This window comes from Sceloporus undulatus, chromosome 1, assembly GCF_019175285.1.
Source record: "Sceloporus undulatus isolate JIND9_A2432 ecotype Alabama chromosome 1, SceUnd_v1.1, whole genome shotgun sequence".
Classification (NCBI taxonomy): Eukaryota; Metazoa; Chordata; class Lepidosauria; order Squamata; family Phrynosomatidae; genus Sceloporus; species Sceloporus undulatus.
In genome coordinates, this window is record NC_056522.1 from 272930151 (window position 1) to 272952191 (window position 22041).

At 39.5% G+C, this 22041-nt stretch overlaps 3 protein-coding genes across 4 annotated transcripts in view; all 3 read left to right on the top strand.

The window, feature by feature from the left end:
- USH1C (USH1 protein network component harmonin) overlaps window positions 1–6708 on the top strand; it is a 185591-nt gene extending 178883 nt beyond the window's left edge. For both annotated transcript variants that reach the window (XM_042461307.1, XM_042461316.1), the window contains 2 exons: window positions 25–80; window positions 4343–6708. In XM_042461307.1, coding sequence (XP_042317241.1) covers window positions 25–80; window positions 4343–4355 — 69 coding nt within the window. In that variant the 3' untranslated portion in view covers window positions 4356–6708. The remainder of the gene's footprint in view (window positions 1–24; window positions 81–4342) is intronic.
- LOC121927575 (phosphatidylinositol 4-phosphate 3-kinase C2 domain-containing subunit alpha-like) overlaps window positions 1–22041 on the top strand; it is a 376515-nt gene that overhangs the window by 100223 nt on the left and 254251 nt on the right. The window lies entirely within an intron of this gene.
- Window positions 16075–22041, top strand: part of ABCC8 (ATP binding cassette subfamily C member 8) — a 93861-nt gene continuing 87894 nt past the window's right edge. The window contains exons 1-2 of the mRNA XM_042446514.1: window positions 16075–16399; window positions 21526–21667. Of these exons, the coding sequence (XP_042302448.1) occupies window positions 16252–16399; window positions 21526–21667 (290 nt within the window). The 5' untranslated portion in view covers window positions 16075–16251. The remainder of the gene's footprint in view (window positions 16400–21525; window positions 21668–22041) is intronic.

Here is a 22041-nt window from a genome sequence, read left to right on the forward strand (position 1 = left end):
CCCTTTTTTTTTTTTTTTTTTAAGGATTGGATTGACTTGGTCATCGCAGTGTCTCCTCCCAAGGAATATGATGATGAAATGTAAGACTTCACTTCTATGTTTTCCCACAAAAATGAACCAAATACCCTCCTCTTTGAGCTTCAAGGAGGAATCAGATGCTAAACAACCTGAAATGTAAAAACATATGGAAAAATGACATGAGGGGGAAAATATTAAGGAAAACCCCACTAAAAGCACTTAGAATTGGGTAGCTGCAAGAGATTAAAACAAGCAAAATTGATTACTAGAGCCTGCAAGGGAATTGAAATAACAAAATACTTTATATTGCAACAAAATGTAAAATTGTATATTCTTTAATACTGGTAGAAAAATTGGACATTGGAAAAATTGTGGAATTTCTTTCCTAGGATATCTTGTAATGCATTGGTTCTCAAAATGTGGAGTGGGATCCCTGGAACACATGAGATTTGCTCAAGAGGGGTGCAGTACTTGGAGACTCTGATCCCTCCTCCACTTCTGCTTCCCAAACTTTTTTTTTTCTCCTGAAGGCAAAGAAAAAGGCAAAGAGGGTGCTTGGAGCCTCTGCCTGACAGAAGAGAAAGAGGGGAAGGAGAACTATTTCCTTATAAAATATTAAAATATGAATATACATGAATGTGTGAACAAAAATATGCACACTAAACCAAATTTTATTCATATCAAGTGGGGCTGGAAGGTCCCAAGGGATCACATGTGTAAAATGTCTGAGAAGCACTTGTATTACAGAATCACACTCTGTGCCTTGGTCAGGAAGAAACTTCATTCCTACACCAAGAAGTGGGAATTGTGTAAACCATAGGCTGCATGTGACCCTTGGCCCCTGCAAAACTTTCAGGTTCCTGACTCCACCAAATAATTTGGCTGTCAAAAAACAACAATACCTTTTTCAGCTCAGAAATCACTCTAGAGAATCTGTTTTTTGTTTAAAATACTGATGGTTTGTTTCTTTATTATCATGTATTTTTCACAGGTATAAGCCCAAGGCAGCTTATAACATTGTATCCCACTCTTCCCTACAGAAAATAACCCCCAAAACTAACCAGAGGTGTCCTCTAGTTCCTGGAACATCACTTCCGGGTCTGTGAAAAGGAAAGCATTGCAAACCACTGTGGATCAGAAAGATCCAAAAATGGCCCTCTGGTGCATGGAGTCTGCCTTCACCTGTTTTAATTATTTTAGGGATGCCAAAGTTTGATGCAGACACACAGTTCTCAAGCCTACAAGGAACTATTTGTTAAATAAGTGGGCAGAGCTATGTGCCCTTCGCAGCATATTGATGCACATGTGGAGCTTGCCATCAGGACAAAAGATTTTTTATGAGCCGTGTCACTAAGTAATGTTAATTTCAGTCTCTACCCATCTGGTCTTTATATTATTCAGTGAAGCATAATTTCACTTACCATACTGTATACTATAAAACCTCCATTATTAAACCTAGACCTTTTATTATAGCTTCTTAACTGCTGTGATAGCTGGCAACCTGCAATTACCACCCTCGTCCAAATGGAAGGATATGAATGATGAGGAACCCTGTTTCCAGATACATATCTGTAGCTGGATGAGGACTCATGTGAACAAACGCGGGCATCAATAAAACAAACAAAAATCAAGTACATCTGTAGCTATAGCAGAAAACAAAACATTAAAACCCTATCTGAACAAAAACATCTTAAGTAGCTGTTAAAAAGCAAAAATTGAGGGAGCTTACTGGGTATCCCTACAAAAGGCATCCCACAACTGTTGAAGCAGCACTGTGCAGGCCTTGTGTCTAATTCCTGCCAACTATATTTCCAATGGTGAGAGCCCCAGAAGCCTATTGTAAAGCTCAGAAAGGTTGCTATGAGTGGAAATGGTTCCTGTTAAAGCCTTCAAATGTCAAAACCACCCTGATCCAGAAATAAATAGTTTGTTAGTATGGCTGGTGAGTAATTGGCATAACTAAGCAACTGCCAACTTTCTGTCAGCTGCATTATATACCTCTTAAAGTTTCTGAACTATATTTGAATCATAGATAAAAGTAGATAAAGTAGTATTAGACTGAAGCCACTGTGTAGTGCAGACATACTCAAAATGAACAACACTCTTTTACCTTTTCATGACATTCCAAATATCAGTAATAGGGCTAGCCCTGTATTGTCTTTAAATACTTCTAGTTTGATAAGCTACATTTTTTCATCCTTATACAGTTTTGTCCATTTTCCCCATCTCCGTTTTACTCTGTCCTACTTTATTAACAAATAGCTGCTTTCTGAAAACACTGGGCAGTTAGCAAGACTGGATGTATACTAAAACAAAGACTTCCTTTGCAAGTATTTAAACAGGGCTATCATATCACCTCTTAACATTCTCTTCTCCAGGCTAAACATCCCCATGACTCAGGGAGCTGGGAATGTTTAGCCTGGAGAAGAGAAGGTTAAGAGGTGATATGATAGCCCTGTTTAAATATTTGAAAGGATGTCATATTGAGGAGGGAGCAAGCTTGTTTTCTGCTGCTCCAGAGAACAGGACCCGGAACAATGGATGCAAGCTACAGGAAAAGAGATTCCACCTCAACATTAGGGAGAACTTCCTGACAGTAAGGGCTGTTCGACAGTGGAACGCACTCCCTCGGAGTGTAGTGGAGTCTCCTTCCTTGGAGGTCTTTAAGCAGAGGCTGGATGGCCATCTGTCGGGGATGCTTTGATTTGGATTTCCTGCATGGCAGGGGGTTGGACTGGATGGCCCTTGTGGTCTCTTCCAACTCTATGATTCTATGATTCTATGATTAGAATAGTTATTCTCATTTCAGCATGTACAGAGACCAGTGCAGTATACAGTTACCTGTTTTTCAAATCCCCTGCAGTCAAATTAAATACTTAAAATAATTTTTAATCAGGGTTTTGAAAAGAACATGTTACTGTTCATGCTAGTTTTTGGTGTCACTTTGCTTTTCTGTTATGGCGTGATTCATAATAATCTATTCTCCCATTGTTTCATTTTCAGTGGAAATCAAAAGATCTTCTTTCTCATCAGTTTCATTCTATAATGAATTACAGTTGTCCCTTCATTTTTGAGGACTTCGAGTCTAGTCTCGGTCCTTTGCAGACCAGCAAGCGGGGAGGGTTAAAATGGTATGCGTACCTGCAGCGCACATGCAAAGCCACATGTGGGAGCACTCAGCCATTCAAGCCAATGGGGCTTGAATATCTGAGAATTTCCATTTTTGCAGGGGGGGGGGGTTCTGGAATGGATGCCTGCAAAAATAGAGGGACAACTGTATGAACTCATTGCCATACAATTCTATACTTGTTTTTCTTGTTGAGTTCACTGGAACTTCCTCTATGTGTTACACTCATTCACCTAGGAGGTAGGCCCATTGGCTTCAGTGGGACTGGAGTATACAGTTACACTGTAAATGCATGGTCACTTATTCACTTATTCATTTATTAGGGTGTCTAAAAAGCTAATACAACACTGATGGTTTAGGCAGAACTCCTCTTTCCAGTCCAAATGTATTTATAAACAAGGAGAGATTGGTGTTTTATAGACAAGGGAAAAGTACAACTGAGCTCTACCCTTTCTTTTTGTTAGTCTAAGGGGCTCTACAGATGGGCAGGAAGGGGCGGCAAGATGGCACCCCTTTCTGCCCTGGATCAGTGCCACAGCAAATGCACACCACAGCACCGATCCAGCCTCTGTAGAGCACAAAAAGGAGTCAGAAAACCCAGCTCCTTTTGTGCCCTCGAAGGGGCACCACAGCCACCACCATGCAGCTTGATGATGCCCCTTTGGCACAGCACTGTTTGGGCTCTGTGCCAAAGAGGCATCATCATAGCATGTGCCGTCTGAATGGGCACGTGCCAAGATGGTGCTTGGCAGTAAGGTGAGGGCTTTGAGCGTGGAGATGCTTAGCCCTCACCCTGCCCACAGGCCGGCGCTTTTCGACGGTCTGTAAAGGGCCTAAGGTATCTTTCTGATGGGAGTAATTTATACACTCTCCCTACAGATTGATGGATGAGCTGCAGATGATGAAATAGCTCATCCATCTCATCTAAGAAATACTCATATTGTAACATTCAACAGCAATACAAAAACCAAGTATGACCTGATCTTCTTCTTCTCTAGTTCTTTACCTTTACATCATCAATGTATATTTAGTGGGGTTCTTTACTTGGTGATTTCCATGAGTCTTTTGTGATCATACTCTGAAGGGTTAAATGATTTAAAAACTACATTTAACTCATTGTGGTTTAGTTTTACTTCTTTAAGTTTTATCATAGCTTGGCCAAGATGAATATTAAAAAATCTTCCTCCCCTGTTACAGGACATTTTTTTAATAACATGGGAGAAATCACACATAAGCGTTCTGAAGAAAACCACCACTTAATAAGTACCATGACAGTCTTGACAAATTCCAGCCTTCTTGAATTAGAGAAGTAAGAATAAGATGAACTTAAGATTCTGCAAATGATTCATGGCACATCTTGTGTTTGAACTCTGGAAGCAACATGCCATTTCGTTTCCATTCTTAAACTATGCTCAATGTCCGATTTTGACTGCCAACAGCTGAATAATTCACTGTAGACACAGGGGCCAACTCTAAGTGCATTGCATGTAAAATTGTTTAGAAATTGTCATCATGACAAAAGAGAGACACGTCCTTTCCCATAAATGCAGATAAGCCATTTAATTCTGTATACATCTACTTGGAAGTAAATACAATTGAGTTCAGTGGAAGTGGAATACAAGAGAAACAGTTTAGGCAAAACATGGCTAAGAACTGGATTCTGTTGTCATCTATTTTTCCCGCATAATCCAGTGATAAAAAAAAAATCTCAGCTTAGCACTCAGTACAGCTATTTCATGTTGGTTCAAGCTTCAAAATGCCAAGGAACAGGATTCTATAGCCAATGCTTTACTACATGGACTTCATGAGCAATAATGGTGTTCAACAATATCACAAATTCAATCTTTTCCTTGCTCTTCGATGCCCAAATCCAGATAGGGAGGATGGAGCAGCAAAGTTTTAAACTATGTTGCGCTGTTCCTTTGTTACTAGAGTAATCTGGTCCTCTCCAGATGTTTTAGATACCCCCAGTACCGGCACTCAAGATGGTTTACAAATTATTAAAACCAATGCAGACTAAAAACATACAAAAACATCAGTAAAAATACATATGTAAATGTTATTTTAAAAAACAATCTATAGAGTTAAGACCATTTAAAATTAATTAGGCAGAATATAAATTCAGCACAAAGGTATCCCTCCCCATTCATATCACAGACGACCAGTATTAGGAAATTAATAAGAATCATTGATTAGGTAAGACAGCAGAGGAAAGAACTTCACCTTCCCAATTGTCCCAATAATGTGGTACAGTGCGCCCGGGCATGCTTTACATGGCTTTCAGCATATGCTGAAAGCAGCACGGGGAGAAGGGGCGGCACATCCCATAGGGACAAATGGGGCATGTGCCCATGGTGTGCACACACTGCTGCACCGCCGTGTGCATGAGCCCCATTCATTTAAAGGGGCTCAAGCATAGGTGGTATTTGCTTTACACGGGGGAGTCCAGAATGGATCCCCTGCGTAAAGTAAGGGCACACTGTAATATGTAGTTACAGGGCCAGAGCAGATGGACATAAAAGAGCAGCGTGAGTCTGCTCCAGCCAGAAGTGCATCCAAATCCCACTGACTGCACAACCTGCTCTGAAAGAGGGCCATGCTTGCTGGGGCCAACTGATGATTCCAGGAGATAATTATCCCAGCTCCTTTTTGCTCTGGTTCAAAGGACCAGAGCATGGCCTCGGTGCAGCTTCCAGCCGTTTTGGAAACATGCGTCATGTAATCAGCACACTTCCAAAGTGGCTGGAAGCTCCTTTTTTTCTGTCTTGGTGTTTCACTCCTAACTTGTGAGCTTGCATTCTGTAACTAAAGAAATTGTTATTTCACCATAGAATCTACTAGAGTCCCTCTGAAAGAGAGAATCTATTTAAAACACAGTCATACTGGCAGAATTCTAACTTAAGACTGAAACTGAACGTGCACGATGTAACGTTACCAACAGCTGCTGCCTTAAACTTTAATATGGCAAAAAATCTTAATTTTTTAACCACTGCTCAAAGCATCACTAAATGAATGAGTCAACTCATACCTACCTTGAGAAGCCTCAAGAATGTATACCAGTCGTTTTCACCAAAATGTAATAGAAATAAATGTTATGCCTTTCTGAAAATGATGGAAAGAGATAAATGTGTCAGCTTTTAAGCATTGTTTAAAGTTGATGTACCTGTGGCAGTTTTCATAATCAGATTTGTTTGAAATGGGTAACAGTAGTAGACTTCAAGTAGGTCATAGATGCAAAGTGCAATCAGTTTTTTTAAAAAAAATCTTTATCTGTGTAAACAACTTCTATATTCAGCTGTGAATTTACCTTTAGCACAGGCTTCTAGTTTACTATAATTAAAAGCAAAGCATATGTTAAAAATATTTTCATATAAGATAAATAACATAAATGTTTCAAGGTTTATTGCTTCTTTGAGTTATTATCTTGAATATTGGTACAAATAGAGCATATTCATTTCTTCATGTCTTTGCCTTTTTTAAAAAAAAAAGTTTTATGTTCCATGTACATTGCTGTTCCCATGTGCCGAAAAGCCAGTCAAGAATAAAAATGGTTATTGCCAAATGTATGGATGTACTATGTGTTTTAAGAATATTCTGATAGCTATCAAAATAGACTTGCCATGTGATCAAGAATATGGATTTCCAAGGGTTCTGTATTGCATACAGAACTTCCTCATGCAAAGGTGCCAGTCCTCTTCAGCCTGTTGCTCTTCATGTCAGGGGACAAGACTACCAAACTCCCCTCCTTGCATGTTGATTATAACTACAACCCAAGGTCCAAAATAGGGCCAGGTGCAGCAAGCAGTACTGGGACTTCCAAAGTGCAGGAGCATCCCCATTTTCTGGGGGGGGTGGTGGTGGTGCTGCAGACACTTTTGGGTCTGATAGGCTGAGTGTGACCCTCATGGTACAGTTTGTTCACCTTTGCACTAGCAGTACCAGCTGAAGCATCATGCGCATTTGGCATAGTACTCATGGCCCTGTTTTGGGGTCTCACTAATTTCTTCCTATTTTAAATAAAATCTTGTGCAAATCTTGGGCTCCTCCAAGTTTGATGATACTTACTGTTGTGCATGGCTGGTGCTGTTTTGACTAAATAAATTATCAACATTTAGAGGCAGTTTATATTTAGTACATAGGACACTATTTCATTTGGAGAAATATTTCAACTTTCTCATGGCTAAGCTTTTTGGGGAGGGCAGATGAACGCTAAGCTGATCGCAGCCACAACAATAATCTAGAGAAATATGTTCTCACAACTGTTAAAAGATACTCAGTGTCTCTTAGGAATTTCTTGTCCAAGAACACCATAACTCTTCCAGTGTGTCCTCATAAATCTCTAAAGGGAGACAGGAATTACAAGAAAAGAGAAATTAAGACTCCTGTGGAACTTTAAAGTCTAAGCAATTTATTTTGGAAGTAACCCCCATTGGGAAGAGCCTACTTCATCAAATGCTTTGTATGTCTGTCTGCCTTTCTGTTGGAACTGCCCTATAACCAGAGTTCTCTGGGGAGTGTACAAGTGAAAACATAATGCAAAACACACATTGTGATGATAGCTTTATTAGGCCAATCAGAATGCACAAATACATTATGTTTGCTTTCAGAGCACACTAGCAAGGAAGTTAAAATCATATACAGGAGAAAGATGATGTTGTTGGAGTCACACCTCTGACTTTCAAAACAAGAGCCAAACCTATTTGTTTGTACAATATAATTTTTACCATCTTTGTCTCATGAAGGTAGTGTGCTTCAAAAGCTAGTGAAATAATTTTTGTTATTCGTGGTTGGTCTAATAAAAAGTATCACCACAATGTGTGTTTTGAAGTTTGTTTTATGGTTAACATGGCCTATACATTTTAAGAAACAATATGAAAGACAAAGCAGCAATAAACAAGTCAAATAATAAAAAAGAGCACCATATGATGATCTTAAGGTCTAGGTAGATCAATATGGGAGGTGAGTTTCCTTCAGACAATCTGTGGGCAAGTCAGTGTCTAAAATTCGGAGATTGGTAGTGCTGAAGTTTTAATCTCTCAATTTGTTATGTATTCATACCAACATGTACACTATGATTCTATGATTCTACAGATGTTGTAACAACACTGTAAACTTGATAAGGAAGTACCATTATATACATTTCATAAATAAATAAATTGGCAGATATGACTCCAGATTACCATGACTTTTGATAAAATGTAATATGCATTATCAGTACAGTCCTTTGCGAGCTTACTTGGAAGGAAGTCCACTTTAGTTCAGTAAGGCTTATTCTTACGTAGATATGCATAGTATTACACAATTGTATCTGTAGTATTTACTTGAAAATAGATATTAAGTGGAGTTTTATGCATAGGAATGCAGCCACAGTCTGCTTTGCTGTGGACTCAGTATTTAGCCAACTACAACCAGCTTCTCTTTCTATTTTTTTAATTAGCCTTTCAACACAAATTATTTTTGTTATTATCATGTAGTCCAACAATTGCCAAGATGTGGCTTTATTATACAGCTTTCTGTGTTCCCAAAAGGCTTTCCCACCTAGTATATTTTTTCACTTTAAAAAAACAACAACTCTCGTCTTTTAAGTTATACAAAGGTGAAATAAAGATGTGCATTTCAGTTCTTCTTATATGACCTTGGTGGTGTAGCATGAAACCATGCTACAACAACTCTAATAATACAAAAGTGGACGAACAAGATACTCAAGGTCACCTACCATTGTATTGCCTCCTGTCAAATGTCAACTACAGTATATTATACTCAAAACAAATGTCTATCCTATCCTATCTTTCTTTTCCCTTTATTAATAGCTGCATTTATATACCATTCTCCCTCCAAAAGGTGCAGAGCAGCATATATGGTTACAGCCCTCCTCCTCCAGCACCTTTCTCCACTTTAGCCTTACAGCAAACCTGTAACAAACATTATGCTGAGAAATGGTACATGCATATATACCTATGAAAAACTGTTAGCATGATTGTTTTAAAAGGCATCACACTCAGTTGGAGGGTATTTGACTTTTCCTACATTGTTTTTAACCAATGAATAATCTGGTAATAGTTGAAAGTAAACACTAACAACCAGTTTAAACTTAAAATTTCTTATTCTTGTTTTGGGGAGATTTAAAATGACCACACTACCTGAGTTAAGAGAGAAAGAGAGTTCTGCTAGATCAATCTTGCTTCCATCACAGGACCTTATCAAGCCATCTACAAATGACAAAATTCAACTATTTTTAATCAACTGGTACATAATAAAAACTGCAAACACCAACATAAGACTTGGATCAAAAGAACCATGAGTGGAAGGAGAAAATACATTAATATCACTCTTGCACAGGATTTTCATATGGTATACTGTGAGTTGCAGAATTATAGTACAATGAAAGCCAGTGCGATGTAGTGGAACGAGTGTCGGATGAGGACTCTGGGAAACCAGGGTTTGAATTCCCACATAATGATGGAAACCCACTGGGTAACCTCGGGGAAGTTACACACTCTCAACATCAGAGGAAGGTTTTATCTTTTTGAAGAGACCCTTCCACCTTCCCAAAGAGGAATAATTTCTTTAACTCTTTGTCCACCACACTTCAAAGTTCCAAAAAAGCATTCAAATAAGAAATCCACAAATCCTTTTAAAATTATTGTTCCCTTTGTCCTTTAAGATCTTTACTAAACCACCTTTATTGTTAAACCTTTTGCTTTTAAGCCAGTCTGTTCTAAATAGGCTTTATTTTCTCCATTTTTAATCAGCAAAGGAAGGCAAACTAACCCAGGCATCACCATCTCTCTTCAAATGTAGATTAAATCATTAGATAAGTGAGAGCTTAAGAAAGTGAGAAATTTAGGCAGGTCTAGTGTTCTTTGAAAGGCTCACTTGAAATGGCATAAGCCTGTGGGTAATCCCTCCCACTCCACTGCACAGCTAACTTTTCTGACTGCATGGGCATCACTAGTGGGATGTAGGGGGTGCGAAATGCACCTGGTGACACCTTGATGTGGAGTAACATCACTGCTTCTCAAACATCTGCCCTTTGGCAGAAAAGGGCTGTGTGTTTGCCTGCATCTCTAAAGCGATCGTGTGAGTGGAGTGAGGCTCTGTAGTAGGAGAAAGAAGAGAAAATTACATTTTACTTTTTTATTTTTTAAAAAATTTAAATTTGATTTTTTTTCATTGTTTTTATTCTTTTAAATTGTTTCTTTAAAGAAATCGCATCTTATCAAATTTTCACTTTAACTATATGAAACTATGTACATGTAAATACCTTTAGGCTGTGCATATCATTTTGTAATTTAAAAGTATAATTTTAATTTTGCTGGTTTTTTATATCACAACTATTACCATTACATTCAGTGATATATGGGAATTACGATTTATGAGTAACATTAGTACAAAAAACATTACTAAGGATTCTGTGTGGTGTGGTATGGGAAAAGGTCAATGGGGAGGGAGTGACACCATGAGTTACCACACCAGGTGACATCAACCATAGCGGTGCTACTGCTGACAGCCACAAATTCAGTCCGTGAGTTGCAGAATTTTTAAAATATACACCCTGCATTTAGTCTCAGTGCTTCCTTCTTGTCCAGAAAAAGAATTGTCACTGCAGCTTGTCTCCTGGTCAGTTGTTTAGCCATTTCAGCATCTCCTGCCTATGGCATTCACAGCAGGAGTGTCTATCCACCATCTTTCCTACCTGGAAGTCCCACTCCTTAAAATGAAATTGAATCCTGTGTGTATTTCCCACTGTGAAGTGACAATCCAAGCCCTAGAGTGATCAAGAGGGTACTAAGAGTTCCTGTGTTTCTGGTTAGTTTAAAAGATCTTTTAAAAATCTCATTAGGTATGAGAAATATGGTGAATCAGGAAAATAACAGTTATTGTATATAAATTCCAGCAAGCAATAAAAATATGCATCACTTTGTGCAAAGTCACCTTTCTTATGCAGCAGTCTTCTACAGAATCAAAACCTACTTGTGACATGCTTTCTAGTAGTGAAAATGCACTTCTGACTTCAAGGAACAGCCTTTATCCTTATACTACTATAGCCTTATATGGCCTATGGATGAAAAAATCACATCAACTGTCCAAGCAACATGTCTGAATAAACATGTAAAACTCGCTTGGATTTAACACCACCTTTTCTTTTTCCACTCACAGCACTTCTACCTTCATATTCATGGCTTTAATGGGGTTTTTTTTTTTTTTTTTGTTTACTTACTGCTTAAAAGGACTTTTAGGAAAGAAAGAATCACTTTTACCAATGTAAACATGCAGCTGAAGGACAAATGTAACAATTATACTGAGATTGTAAAAGAACTAGCATTTCTTTGTTTACTTTAAATTTAAAGTAAGAAAACAAATATTTTTTTAACAAAATCTCCAGTTGGTGGTATGTGGGGAGGTATTGTTTGTTCGTTCTTTCTTTCGTTCTTTCTTTCTTTCTGGAAAATATTATGTTCTGCTGCCACAATTTGAACAATTTGGAGAACAAGAACTATAGAAAACTAACCTCAGAAACCATAGGACAAAGAGTTTGTTGTTATGTGTCTTCAAGACCAGCCTATGGATGCTCTGTCACATGGTTTTCTTGGCAAGATTTAACCAGGATTGAATTGCCATTGCCTTCCTCTAAGGCTGAGAGAGTGTGGACTGCCCATGGTCACCCAATGGGTTTCTATGGCTGAGCAGGGATTCAAATGCTGGTCTTCCACAGCCTTAGACCAAAATTCAAACTGCAATATCATGCTGACTCTCTACAAACAGTTGCATACTGGTATGATCAACATTTGAGAATAATTAAGATTCTTCATTGGCAGTTAGCAGAAAGGGTGCAAATGCATTTTCCCAGGAACAGAGAAAATAGAAATGATCAGGCAGAATCCATCAGGCAATTGAATGCCTTAACTGAGATGAGAAGCATCTGGATCATGAGGCTGCTGTAGCCTTTATGTCTGGTTGTTGAGGAGAATTCAGTGTCAGTGCAATGATATGCTAACATGACTTTTAAAAATACCAGCTAAGGCAGAAAAGAGTTCTGAGACCATCTCTTGAAGTATGATGAAGGAATAGTTTGTACCTTTCTCATTATGCTGTGATGAACTACAGAAGTTACACAAAAATCACTGCAGTCTTACCACCAGCTCCTGAGCCAAAGCAAGGAGAAGTGATCTTTCACAACCCTTCTTGTATTTTGTCACAAGAGAAAGAGATAGGTGATATAGCACTAAGAATTCTAACCCAACTGAATCACACAAGAACATTTGAGGAAGAAGATGAAATTGTTCTCCAGCATGCTCCTTGTCCAATAGGGTCTGGAAGTAATAAGGATTAGTTTAAGTAGCCATGCATACCTTTCAGACTATAAAAAACTTAGGTGAATTCTTTGCTTCTCCCTCCCATAACATGGGATAGTGGCAAATATATGGATATGCTAAAGTAGTACAAATCAAGTTTAGCTCTGCTAAAGAATGCTTCTGGCTCACATTATAAAAAGTAATCACTCTAGGTGTCTCTCCATCTGGGCACAGTATGAATGCATTTGATCACACCTCGTTGTAATGACAGCACAGAGGAGAAGCAGCCCAGGGACTACATGCTGTCACAAATCATTTGGCAACAGCTATGGGATCTGTTTCATAAATATGCTTCTAAACATGGTTATGCAGAAAATTTCCACTAAACCCTGTGTCGTCACATTCTTATCAGAAATCCAGCTCTTTTACAAGGGCAGTGCCTTGTTAAATTTGTAAACAAAAAGTCTCTATTTTATCCTTGAAATTAATTCCAAGCAACTGAAATGGATTAGGAACATCACACAGATACATTTATTTTGTCCCAAGCCAAGGGAAACAAGGAGCCTTGCGTGTCAACCATGTGAATTCTTTGGAGGTTAAAAATATGACTGTATGGCAGTAGGCACAAAAAGGAAAGAAATACCTTAAAGACTGTTTACAGCTACCTATCACGTACCCAAAGGATCAGAATACTGAAGAAATAAGGGAGTGCTTCAAGTGTGCTACAATATATATATATATATATATATATATATATATATGATTTTAAGTATACAGTTTTAATAATTGCATAATTATTTAAAATGCACTCTAAAAACCAGACATGGAAGTCATCTTAAAACATAATTCAAGTTTAAATAACAGTAAAACAGTAATATATAAAATATATTCAAAGGGAGATTAATTTCCATTAGCTTGTAAAGGCAGGAATTTTTCAGGGACTGTTGTGAAAATGGCTTACACATTTTGCTCATTTCAGAATGATCATACCTTTAACATTTATTTCAGCCATTGGTCATGTCAAGGAAATGGGTGATGATGTCAATAATATCATCCTGCATCCAATGAGCCCGAAATGACCAGAAGCCACTCCTTTTGGCCCATCTGTTTTGTGCCATTTCTATATTAATATATAGCCCAGTTCCTTCTACATCATAGACTTCCTTGCTACTGCCACTGACTACTACATTCTGAAAAAAGAGTGTTTTTTCCCAAGCTTCAGCTGCTCTCTGCAGAATATCCGAGGAAGACCAGATCCCCCTTAAAATATTTAGGGACAAGAGCCTAAAGCTTACAGAAAATCTTTGTCCACCACAACAACAATGGTATTTTATTTCAGGAAAGAAGGCACTCAAGACATCCAGTTCAGTCTCCTAACAAAGGAAAATATGCTATCAACTGCTCAAAGTTGGAGCAGAAATACCCCAACTTAAGCGAAGTCTATGCACTGTACCAGCTACTTTTGAAATGGTAAGAGGACTCTTTCAGGCTTGAATCCTGAACTGCCCTTCTGTGGATGGAAAGTCTTCTTCCATTCCTGGGAAGGACTCATATCTACTGATGGTGCCTGCTGGCAGAAGGATAGATGGATTAACAAAAATATCCTTTCTCCTATTTGTCTTCTAGAGGATGCTATGGCTCAGGTGCATGTGTGAGGGGGGAGAGATTATGTTACCTGAGGTGTCTGGGATGGGATTAATCATATGAATGTGAAGGGAATACACTCATCCCTCCACATTTGCAGCTTTGACTTTTGTGGATTTGATTGTTCATGGATTTTATTAATATGCTCTCTCTACGAATATCTTGGTCAACTTTAACCAAAAGTCACACTGAAGGGCTGGGAGATTCCTAGAGAGAACACTCTGCTAGGCAACTCTCTGGTCAATGTCTGGCAGATGTTGACCACAGAGCTGCACTGGCGGATCTAGAGATCCCTAGAGAGGTGTTCTCGGGTAAAAACATAGTGTTTTAGTTATTTGTGGTTTTTCCACATTCACAGGGATCCTGTGCCCCTAACCCCAGCAAATGTAGAGGGATGAGTGTAATATCTTGTATGGAGCTGACCTTTGTGCTGAATTTTTAGATGATTTTGCTATTCCTCACAACAAATATGGTGCTTGTACCCTCAGTCTTTCTTCTGATCCTGAGGAAGTTAGTGAGAGCTCTTTTTCACTTTAATAGAGTGAAATCAGAGCTGATTATTTCCTCCACAATAAAAGATGAAATTTTTACACCTGAACAGTACACATTTTGCACCAATCAATATTCAATTATCTCTGTAGTTCCTTCCCACGTTCTAACATGTAATGGAACTCTTTGTAATTGGATACTTCTACACTGAAGAGGCAGCAATGAAACACAGCTGATCTCATCTCTGCTGTTCCATGGTTACCTGGCCCCATCTTCTAATATCCATGTGATGAACACAGATGTTTGCAGCCAGAAACACCAGGTGTAGACTTTGCCATGCGTAGGCTTCCACATGAGCTGGAACCCTTTATGACTGGGGTTCCAGCTTGCCCAGGAACCTTACTCATTTAGAGGGGCTGACAACTTGGTTGACTTTACTGAAATGTCCTACATGGACATCTGGGGGTAAGGAGCACAACACAACTCCATTGCATCAGCAGCATGTAAAAAGTGGCACACTTTCCAACTCACAGAGCTTTCTTGCCAAGATTTGTTGGGGAGGTGCCATTGTCTTCTTTGGGGACTACATGTGGCTTGTCCAGTGGGTTTCCATGGCAGAATGGAAATCCCCATCTCCTGGAAGTCCTACTCCAACACTCAGACAACTACATCACAATCCCTCATACCACTCAGATGCTCACTCACAAACTACATTCAGGCCATTAAGTACCGAACTGGTGCTGCCATTTTATTGGGAGAAGATGCAGTGCTGCTAACTTGCAATGGGTTTATCATATCCTTCTCCATATACAGTGGGCCCTTGGTATCCACTGGGGTTTGGTTCCAGTTGCCTTGGATTCCAGTTGGTTTGGATACCAAAATCAGCGGATGCTCAAATCCCATTAAATACAATGTCATAGTAACATGATATGCCTTATTTAAAACGGGAAAAAGAAGGTTTATTGATTGTATACAAGATTTATATATATATAGTATTTTAATGATTTTACGGTATTGTATTTTAACTGTGGGTTTGTGTATATGTAATTGTGTTCTAACATGTTGTACCTTGCCTCAAGCTTTGAGGAGGGGTGGGAAAGAAATCGAATATATTATTATTTTTAGCATCAACAACAACAACAATACATTTTTTAAATGTATATCTTTCTGAATATTTGGAGGAGGCTTGACCAAGGAAGGGGGGGGGGAGAAGAAGGAGAATCAGTCTAGCCTAATTGCTCCCTCCTTGGCACAGAGAGGACCCTTTCAGAGTCAGGGCTTTCCTCCTCCTTCCTCCCCCCCCCCCCCTCCGTTTTGCTGGAAGGAGTCCTTTTGCCTCCTTCCCTTGCTTTGGGGGCCGGGGCTCAGGCTGAGGCTTTGGCCACCTGGGTCCTGCTGCTGCTGCTGCTGCCTGCCCTTCAGCCTCTCTGAAGCAGCAGCACCAGACCCCCCCCCCTCCCGCCCCGGTCCTCCTCCGAGCATCCTTTGGCTCCGCCACTCGCCTTCCTTTGCATTTTCCTTCCCCACCCGAGAGAGAGGCAGAGAGAGGGATCACAGACACAGAGAGGCAGGCAGAGAGAGGGGGTCTTCTTGCTCCTAAGAGGAGCTCTGTGGAGGGGAGTGTCATAAAGGCGGGAAAAGCCATTATTATCATTATTATTATTGGGGGGCCCAGCCATGCCCTTGGCTTTCTGTGGCACCGACAACAACTCGGCTGCCTACAAGGTGAACGACGGGGTGCTGAACAACGGCTGCTTCGTGGACGCCCTCAACGTGGTGCCTCACGTCTTCCTGCTCTTCATCACCTTCCCCATCCTCTTCATCGGTGAGTCAGTCGGGGGGGGCTCCTCCGGGAGCAAGGGCAGCAGGCAGGAGGGGCAGCCCCTTCCCACCAGCTCTGCAGACAGCTTCACACACAGAGACACACACACCCAAACACCCACCCACCCACACACATGTAGACACATACACACTAGCATTCCTCAGTTCTTCTTTCCTCCTCTCTCAGGCTGCATCCTCCCTGCAGAAATAACACTCCAGCTTGACACCGCTTTTTTAACTCTCCTGGCTCAGTGCTGCTAATGTATAGGAGTCGCCTATACCTTTCCCCTGAGGGGCACAGCAGAATGGGGTTCCTTATGAGACAAACGATATACACATTTTCTGCTTGTCTAATAATAATAATAATAATAATAACAACAACAACAACAACAATATTTATTTATATCCCGCCTCTCTGGGTAACACAACCGGGGTGTCATACATGTTAAAAACATGCAGTCCCCAACCTCAATACCCCACCTCCCTTACAATACAATTAAACAATCCATAAATTAAAACATACCTTAAAATAACAAGAGACAGACAGACAGACAGGTGGGACAGTGACTGGGGCAGAAATCATGGGGAGAACAGGTTCAGTTTTATTGGTCTCAGCTAGAGGCTTCTTTCTTTCTTTCTTTCTTTCTTTTTTTAAGTGATAGCAATTCAATATTATGAAATCTTTTCTTTCTTCTTCTTTTTAAAAATTTTTAGTCCCATCAGTAGTTGGTCGTGGCACCAGAGATTTGTAGTTGGTCGTGGCATCATAGCTTTGCTACAGCTACAAATCCCAGAATTCCATAGCCTTGAGCCAGAGCAGTTGAAGTGGTGTCAACCTGGATTATTTCTGCAGTGCAGATGAGGCATCCCTCTCTCTCTCTCTCTCTCTCTCTCTCTCTGTCTGACTTTCCAGTTGGGTGTCCTCTCTTTCTACCCATTGTAGGAAAGAAAGAGGGGCATTGCATTTCACATTGTCAGAAGTGCTGGGTAAATATTCTCTAATCTGAGGGAAGATGCATGCGCACCAAAACAGGGAAAAAACAATGCACATTTTGGATATGATAAATAGACTACACAAACTATACTGGATGTATTATAAATGTTCGTTTCTAAGGAGGCACAAAGGCATTCCCATCAAAGGAAGCAACCAATGGTGCTTCATGTATATATTTCTCATGACATGTCCATATTTCTCTATCTTGGAGAAGAAACCTAAACAAATAGATATAAAATAAATAAGCCTATGAATAATACTGAATATGTAGACTTCATAATAGCTTCTCATTTCTACCCTGAGCATCATTCATAGCCATCCAGCCAGGCAGGAGTAAGTAGTACTGTACAGAGACACATTATACACTTGCTTGAATGAAGCTGACCTGCTTTTTTCAGCAGCCTCCCAACTTCCAGGCAAAAACAGGGGAGCATGCTCCTAATAAAAGCCCAGGCAGATGCACTGCACACATTCAGGCACCTGCCTCGCATTATTTTAAAATACCCTTTCTTAGGTTTTCTTTCTTGGCTGCATTGAAATGGATCTCAAAGAGACGTAGTGAAAGTCATTTTCAAAGAAGTCACCATCATAGTTACAGCTCTGATGGCATTATATAAATAGCATGTGCACCTCTTACAAGGTGGAATAGAGTCAAATAAGGATATTTTTAAAAGAGAGGCTGTGGTAAGGGGAGAAAATAAGCTTTTTCTCAAGCAGGGGAAATAACAGAATATATACAGTGCCACAGTAGATTTTCTCTCTGTGTGTGTTTTAATATATTGCATTGGGCAGGAAAGAGTATGCACTTTTGCTGTTGGTTTATAGTAAAAGTTTACACTGCTAGTACCTAACTTTAAGTATCCTGGCCATGCATGTGAACAATTAAAATGTCAAGATGCTTAGTTTTTGCCCTCAGTTCAGATGTTGTGGGCGGGTATTCATGCAAATGGGTCCCTCCTCCTTCTGGCCATGTGGGTACTGAGAGATTCAGTCCAAGAAGCAAACTTTAAATCTATTTGCAAGACAAATAGCCACAGACTCTATAATGCCAAAAATGTTATTGTCATGGAATAGTGGTTTGAGTGTTGCATTATGACTCTGCAGATCAGGGTTCGAATTCCAGCTTGACCATGAACCCTACCGGGTGACATTGGGCAAGTCACACTCTCTCAGCCTCAGGGGAAGGCAATGGCAAACCTCTTCTGAACAAATCTTGCCAAGAAAACCCATGATAAGGTTGCCATACTTCAGAATCAGCTTGAAGACACACAAAACAACCTATTCTAGGCTTCTCTTTTCAAGGCAGAGAAACACTGAAAGAGCTATATATGGAAAATGTATGCATGAAGCACCAATTCAGCACTTTGTAATTTTCTTTGATATGAATTACCATTCTTAGAACTAAAGAAATGATTGATTAATAATGTATAGGAATTCCATACAATTATCTTACCAGTCATTTTACCTTTATTGTTCATATATCTTCCTTCAGTTTATGAAGGAATATTACAGTCTGTATCCTTCAGTTGAGGGCCTATTATACCTGATGACCATGCAAAGCACTTCAGATAAGGTGAACCTGTCTATTTTCTTTCATTGATGTTGTCACTGATGTGTGGGATTTGCTTGAGCAAAATCCACCAGCTGGATATGTCTGTGATATGATTAACAATGTGTGATATAACCATCATTACCTCCCACCCTCACTTTTTATACCTTGCTTTCAAATAAGTTTAAATACATATTTATTAATTAATTACTCAGTTCTTGTAAACATATGCACTGCATTCACTTAATGTACAACCCCAGAATGTCTACAAATTTATTTCAGGGTGTCTCTACGGAGTTGTACACTCTTATTCCATTCTCATCTGCTAGTTGTGTGCCTTCAAGTCATTTCTGAAATATGACGCCCTACGGTGATCCTATCATGGAGTTTTCTTGGGAACATTTGTTCAGAGGAGGTTTGCCTTTGCCTTCTCTGAACAAACTAAGGAGTTTATCACATGGGGAAAACTTGGAAGTTTAAAATGGTTAGAATGCATTATTAACTCACAATTGCACAAATGGTTTTCACATGGAAGGAGCTGTTATCCTGTGCAGAATCTGAGATCAATTTGCACTTGTGCACAAATGTTTTTCACACGACAGGACCAAACATGCCTCCATCCTGATAATGATAAAAGTATGTGCATCCCAAAAAAGCGATCAAATGTGCAAATGATTTTCACATATAGACCAGGATAAATCTCTCTGTGTGTGTCCCTGCCTTCCCTCAGCAGCTGTTTCTTTAAGAGCCCTGACTATTGGGGAAGGCTGAAGCAGGAGACAGACAGACATACACAGGAAAGAGTGAGGGGGAATTCAGCCTTTTCTCTGTCTCACTTGCTCTGGCCCTGCCTTTGCCTCAGTAGCAGTTTCTTTAAGAGCTCTGGCTCAGAGGGAAGGCTGAAGTTATCCCTAAACTGTCCCCTTTAAGAGATTTTGGATTTCAGCTCCCAGAAGCCTCAGCCATGTTGGCCAATAGCCTGGGATTCTGGAAGCTGAAGTCCAAAATCCCTTAAAGGGGACAGTTTGGGGATCGCTGCGACTGAATCAAGAGACACACGGGGTGGGGGAGAGAGGAGCGCATCAGGACTCAGAATTCACTCTCCCCTCTCTCTCTGCCCTTGCATCAGCTGTTTGTTTTAAGAGTTCTGGCTATGAAGAAGGTTGGGTACTTATTTTACTTGTTCCACGGCATTGGATGTAAACTCGCCCCAAAGAACCATGGAAAATCTGGCAACAAACACAAAAACATGGACAATCCCATGAATAAACCACAAGCAGCTTTCACACTACAGCAATTGCACCAAAAAAATGAATTCATGAATGAAATGGAAATGAATGTCCAATATTTTCCGGAAAATGCTCGTTTCCTGGTTCATATCACTTTCTTGTCAGATTCTAAGTAGTTTGCACACAACGTTGTCTGAAAACCATTTGTGCAATTGTGCTTAATACGCTGGATAACTGCATGTTCTGACCCTTTTAAACTTCCAATTTTCCCCATGTGAAAAACTCCTAAAAGCATGTGATGTGCCCAAGATCACCCACTGGGTTTCCATGGCCAAGCAGGGATTGAAATCTTTTCTCCCAAGTTGTGATCCAGAACTCAAACTACTATGCAACGCTGACTCTTATTCCATGTTACTCACTGCCAAGAAAGCCACATGAAAGGTTTCCCTTAGTGTTGCCATATGTCACAAACAACTTGAGGGCACACAGCAGCAACAACAAAATAAGTAAGGTGGAGGTTGAGCTGTACTACACTCACAAAAACTGATATTTTCGTTGAATTTAGTGGGGTTTATCTCAAGGAGGGACATTAATTAGTTATAATCTTTCTTCTAGTTTGCAGTATACCACACACATGAAGCTGTTATTTTGCATCTCACAGTGGTAGCTGTGATTTTCATGTCACTGGGGTGGTGAAACTATTCTTGGTTTTGGATTGAACCCATTATGGGAATAGGGTGTGACCCATTAGATAGATTTTTAAAGTTCAAACTAAACAATGGAGTGGAGTCACTGCCCAGCTGAAAAGGAAACCATCAGCCAACATTGGTATCACAACAGCCATGTGACATAGGTTAACCAAACTATGACTTAGTAAAACATGTATCTCCCTGTTATAGACTAGGATTTAAATGTATGCAAATTAAAAGGAATCTGGGTTACCCTTTGAGTAGACACTTGCTTCTTATTCACTTCACTGAATATTCACTGTTTATTCACTGTTTCTCAGCCATATGCCAAAACTATTTTGGATCAAAGTATGCAAAAAATTGAATCTCTGATTTAGTATTTACTAGCTTAAAGCCTAAATTTTCAGGATGCTTGATTCTATATTGCCTCATAATGTATTCTCAATACAATGATGTTTTATAGCAAATGCAGTATCGGTGTCAAAACTGCTTTCCAACAATGTATTTGTCATCACCACTCCCTTTCTTTGTTTCTCTTTCATATTTAAAGCCAAAGCAAAAATATATATATGAGTATATCTGTTTCAGTTAAGAATAGACAGGAATAATGTTTTATTGTTTGGACAAATGCTACATAATAATGATGATTATTTGTTTTGCTACATTTAGGATGGGGAAGCCAAAGCTCCAAAGTTCATATCCATCACAGCACATGGCTTCATTTTCCTGGACATAATTTACGCTGGATTTTGACTTTCATCCTTTTGTTTGTGCTGGTGTGTGAAATAGCAGAGGGCATAGTGTCAGATGGGTAAGTACATACATGGATAAACTCTCTCTCTAACATAACCTGAAATTTTAATGCTGCTATTAGCAACTTGTTGAACACACTTTCCTCTACTTGTTAAAAATATAATCTATGTTTGTGATGATTAACCTATTGACCTTGAGTCAAATATTCCAAATGACTTGCCAAGAATGTGCATGTAGACATACTCATACACACTCACTTATTTTTAGTTAGTCAATTGGCTTTAATTTGTTTGTCAAGAACGTTGTGAACTACTTCTCCACATTTCCTGTATTCATAAAAGCCCAGGAGGAGATGAAGAGCTGCTACATGCAATGGATGAAACCCCAAACATACCTCCCCATCAGTCTTCTCCCCAAAATTTGATAGAGACT